General features: G+C 42.4%; 1 protein-coding gene across 1 annotated transcript in view; it reads left to right on the forward strand.

Annotated features, from left to right (window-relative positions):
• ITGB5 (integrin, beta 5) overlaps window positions 1–5,560 on the forward strand; it is a 198,740-nt gene that overhangs the window by 30,850 nt on the left and 162,330 nt on the right. Inside the window, exon 3 of the mRNA XM_006884212.1 lies at window positions 2,326–2,530. Within this exon, the coding sequence (XP_006884274.1) occupies window positions 2,326–2,530 (205 nt within the window). The remainder of the gene's footprint in view (window positions 1–2,325; window positions 2,531–5,560) is intronic.

Below are 5,560 nucleotides of genomic sequence, written 5' to 3' on the forward strand. Positions count from 1 at the left end.
AGTAGAGGTTCTAATAGTGGCACAAATCAAGTTACAGAGGGAAGGTTACAATAAAAGTTACAATAAAAGGCGTATAGACTAACACTTTGTCTATTATAGTGTAGAGGTTAGGAACCACAAGATGTAGAGGCTCAGCTATGTCATTTATGCTTCTTAAGTCCTGGAGCAAATCCATCTACCACTGGGTTGTTTTACAACTCGGAAGTTCTCATGCAAGGTAGAGGTGAAATAAGGAACTGCTTATGAGGTTTTCTGTCCATTCCAACCCTACTCTTAATCAGTAAACTTTTCCATCATCTTAAATGAAAAGTCAGTGCTCTGTATGCAGTGCCTTTTTGCTTTCTGTCCTGGGTAACCACTAGCAAATTTTGAACTCTAAACATTTTCCTGTTTTATCTTTTTATTTAAATGAGGTCTTACAAATAATTTACCTTATAAATGACGTTTTATGAATAGCTAATTTCAGTCAGCATACTGTTCTCCAGCTCTGTCCCTGTTGTAGCATATATTATGACTTCATTTCTCTTTCTGAGCAATATGCATTTGTATCCGTGTGTCACATCTTGTTGATCCACTCATCCAATCATGAGCATGTAGGCTGTTTCCACATTTTCATTGTGCAGTGAGCGTGAGTGACCCTATGCTCCTTAGTACATATATTCTTTTTTTATCATTTTTTTAATTAATTTTAATGAAAATTTACAGAGACTTTGGATTTCCATTCATTCATTGTTGCACTTTTCTCCCTGTACCCCCTTCCCCTCAGTACACTACCCTCTTGGAAAAGTTCCCCCATTGTTTTACAGTCCCTCCCCTCAGGTCCACTCCACTATGCAGCCTTCACTCTGGACTCCTGTCATGACAAAATACCTAATAACATATCCCTTTTAAACAGTTTTCTCCCTCATCTGTTTCAATGCAGTATACTTTATCCCATCTTTCTCAGTCTCTCTCCAACACTGATGTCAGTCCTGTTTTACAACTGTGGCACTATGCAGTATTTGTCCCTTTGTGACTGAGATACTTCACTCAGCATAATGTCCTCCATGGTCACCCATTTTGAATAATATTCCATGAGTTCCTTGTTTTTCAATGCAGCGTAGTATTCCATTGTGTGACTATACCACAGCTTCTCTATCCATTCGTTTGTTGATGGGCACTTAGGTTGTTTCCAGCTCCTTGCTATCATGAACAAAGCCACGAGAAACATGGGCGTGCATAGTACATATCTTCTTAAGAAGCACTGATAGAAACAACTAAGCTGAAAAGCTGATGGCTCACACCCACCCATCAGCGTTTTGGGAGAAATCCTGGAAATCTATTTTCATAAAGATTGTTATTGTTGAGTACTGCCAAGTCAGAATCAACTTAAGGCTGACCCACCAGTGGGTTTTGAGAGGCAGTAAATCACATAGGAGAAGATTTCCATCTTTCTCCCACAGAGCAGTTGGTGGACTTGAACCATATACCTTTGAGTTCACAGCATAATTCCTTATCACTATTAGTCACCCTATAGGGAGATCTGCTGGCCTACTGGTAAGAAGCTGTGCTGCAATCCCAAAGGCACTTGGTTGGAATCCACCAGCTGCTCAGTGGGGGAAGGGTGAGCAGTCTTCTCCCATGAGATTCACTGCCTCTGAAAACCCACAGGACGGTCAGCTATGGGCCACTTCTGACTCAATGGCCCACATCATGCCACTCTGCAAGGTGGTTCTACGCTGTCAAGTGGGCTTGCTATGAGTTCCATTCGACTTGATTGCACTAAACAACAATAAGTATCTTCTTAGAGAATTTCTCCTTTGTTTTTATTATTGTGATAAATTCCCAGGAATAGACCACTAGGTCAAAGGGTCTCATTTGAGCTTCCACATTGTTCTCTAGAATCCTGGTGCCATGCCTTGTGCCTGCAAAAGCAGCTCAAAAGTTAACTCTCAATTGTCTGAGTGAGCCACTTTTATAATGTTTAGAGATTTTACTTGAAACAGTGTTGGATTGTTTCAATTACTTTCCCCTACTATTCTTGTCAGCAGTTAGGAGCATTTGTATTTTAGGATCATTTGACTATTAAAAAAGCCATGAAAACAAACATTTTTATTAGGTGTTCACGCTCTATAAAGTGCTTTCATAACCAGGGTCTCAGTGAGTGCTCGTAATACTTGGAGAAGCATTAGAGCTAGGGATTATCATTTCAGCCATTTTCAGAACACAGAAAATGTAACTGTGATGGGTTTAAGGTCAACCAGATGGTGCTGAGTCTACAGCCTGAGAGCGTTCTCCTGAGCAGAGGCCCTGACTGCATTGTGCTTTCTCTGTTTCCCTGCACAGGACTTTAGCAGCCTGCGGTCAGTCACCTCCCGGTGTGACCTGAGGGAAAACCTCCTCAAAAATGGATGTGAGGACGAGATCGAGAGCCCAGCCAGCAGCACTCATGTCTTGAGGAACCAGCCTCTTAGCAGCAAGGGCTCTGGCTCCTCCGGCTCAGATGTCATTCAGATGACGCCGCAGGAGGTTGCTGTGTACCTGCGGCCAGGTGAGTTGTCCTCAGAGTGGACAGGATGCCATGAGCCCGGGAAATTGCATGAGGGGAGGGTGAGACAAGTTAATGAAGGGATGTGCCTCAGTTAAGGCAGAGAAGAGCAAATAAACCCCTCAGGCTAAGACAAGAGTCAGAAGGGGCTCCTGGTGAGGGGCATGCATTGCAGGAAGCAGAGTTCAAGGCTCAGTGGAAGTAGATTAGGACTTGTGCGCCTTTGCTGGTTTTAACTATCTGACACTTGAAGCCTTATGATGGGTGGAATAATTCTATTTATTGTGTGTTTTTTTAAAATTTTATTGTGGGTTTTTTAAATTTTGTTTATTGTTTTATTTTGTGCAGGAAGATATCAGTTACAGCAGGTTGTGAAAGAACAAATGCTCCTTTTAAGATTTCTCCCCTCCCCACCATAAGGCATTGCATTCAGATCATTGTCATTCTCAAGGGAAAACTTTAAAAGCAGAGATGTTTTGTTTTGTGCTGCCTCTGTGAGATGTTTTGGTTTGTGCCCCTTGTGAGACCTACAGTGAATTGTGATATAAGGGGAGGTTTAGAGGGAAACAACAGTTTTTACTACCTAAAAAGTCGTAAAAACATTGCCACGCAGTTGATTCCAACTTTTTGCAGCCCCATGTATGACAGAGTAGAATTGCTCCTTGGGTTTTTCGTGGCTGGTAGCCTAGTGGTAAGAAGCTGCACTGCAATCCCAAAGGCACGAGATTCAAATCCACCAGCTGCTCTGTGGGAGAAGGATGGGCAAACTCCTCCTGTGCAATTAACTATGTCTGAAAACCTGCCAGAGGGTCAGCTATGTGTTGGTTCTGGCTATACAACAACAACAACAACAAACTTTATAGGGAGCTCTGGTGGCCTAGTGGTAAGGAGCTATGCTGCCACTTTCAAGGTACATAATTTGAATCCCTTAGCTCTTCCATGGAAGAAGTATGGGTGATCTCCTCCCATGCAATTTAGTACTTCTGAAAACCCACTGGAGGGCCACCTATAGGTTCCGACCCATAACAACATAATCTTTATAGAAGCATCACTGAGTTTTCTTATACCAGACCCATGTGTAGGTTTGAACCATCATCCTATGGGTTAGTTGGGTTAGTTACTGAGAACAAACCATTTGTGCTACTTAGGAAGGTTAGCTAAGAGTGAGTTCCGACTCAATGGCTTCAGAACATTATGTGCCAAATGCTTGACCTCCACTAAAGCTGTAGTTAGGTGCCATTGAGTCACTACTACTCATAACAACTCTGTGGACAACAAGTTGAAACTGCCCCCTGGCCTGTGTGATCCTCAGGGTCTCCACCATGCTCAAGCCCATTGTTCACCAAGTCAGTACGTCTCCTTGAGGATCTTCCTTTCCTTCTCTGGCCCTCTGCTTTTCCTATGATGATGTCTTTTTCCAAGAACTAGTGCCTCTGACAACATGACCAAAATATGTAAGACAAAGCTTCACTGTTCTTAACCTCTAAGGAGCACCCTGATTACACTTTCTCTAATACAGATGTGTTTGTTCTTTTGACAGTCCTTGGAGTATTCACTGCTCTGGCAACACTATAATTCAAAGATATCAGTTCTTCAGTCATCCCTATTCATTGTTAAACTTTGATATTCATTGCTTAAGCAATTGAAATACCATGGTGTGGCTCAGGTGCACCTTAGTCTTTAAACTGACATCCTTTCTCTTTAGCACTTTAAAGAGGTGGGTAGTAATATTTTACATCGGAGAAAATGACCTGCTCAAGATCACCTAGTTAGTAAGTGGCCAAGTTTGATCCAATCCCAGGTCTTTGTGTCTGCAAAGCTTTTGCTCGAGCTCACCAGTTCCAGTTCACTATTTTTCTCATCTAATATTCTAAATATCAGGATTCTTGAGATTGAGGTGGCTATTTATGGGTAAGACTAAATTTGGAAAGTATTACATTATTGCAAAGGGAGCAGTTTCCCCCCAAAAGTCTACTGAGTTTTAGCCTTTTCTTTTACCCTGTTGTTTAGGAAACAATTTTAAGTCTCTTTCTAGAAGGCTTATTTAGACCTTGCAGTCTCTGGTGGCCTAGTGGGTAAGGAGTTCTGCTGCCCACTCAAAGGTAGGCGATTTGAATCCACTCACTGCTCTAAGGGAGAATTATGGGTATTCTCTTCCTCTGTGATTTTTAGCCTCTTAAAACCTATTGGACAGTTAGTTATGAGTCAGTTCTGACTTGACAGCATTGAATTTTATTTAGACTTTAGAGCAGCTTAAAAAAAATGAAAAGATCATGGGTTGGATCGACCATCCTGCATTTTCATTCTGGCTTTGTCACTAACTTAGAGACCCTGGACACATTCCTCTACCCTTCAGCATCTTCTATTCTTGGCACATAATCTTCATTCTTCACAGGGGTTTTAAATGGAACAATTTTGAGAAATACAGTTGAGAAGTTTTTTCAAAGAGTAGTGGCCAGAGATGCAGATTCTGGAACCACTGAGATCTTGGCTTGAGGGGACACTCTTCAGTGCTGTGGGAGTGGATTTAGCACACGAGTGCAGAGTCCACTCTACCCAGCGCCAGGCCATGTGTGTAGCTGCTGTGGCACTGATGGCTGCTCAGGGCAATCCCATGGTGTCACAGTGAACCACTTCCCCTTCCTCCTGTGCAGAGTCAGAGGTTCCGTCCTGGGCCCACCTTCAGAGTTCCACTTCTGCTCCTACAAGCCTTGAGGGCCTAGTGTGTCACTGAGACTTGAGACTTCCTATGATCCCAGATTGTCTCTTAGGAACTTTATGCTTTTGGGCTTTAGAGACCCCTTTTTAAGGCAGAAGATGCTTGTTAACCACCATACTTGATGCCTCATGAATGCACAAAAGAGTTAATAGATTTTTTAAACTATTATAATAAATCAGTCTTCTCTGACATCCATTTTGGCCTTTTCTTCCTCTTCTGTCTTTGCAATGACCGTTTGCACTCTTCCTGGGTGATACACTTGATATCCTCCCACAACTCATCTGGCCTTCGTTCATTAGTGTTCAAGCCTCAAA

This window comes from Elephantulus edwardii, unplaced genomic scaffold (genome assembly GCF_000299155.1).
Source record: "Elephantulus edwardii isolate Elephantulus edwardi_28Jun2011 unplaced genomic scaffold, EleEdw1.0 scaffold00032, whole genome shotgun sequence".
NCBI lineage: Eukaryota > Metazoa > Chordata > Mammalia > Macroscelidea > Macroscelididae > Elephantulus > Elephantulus edwardii.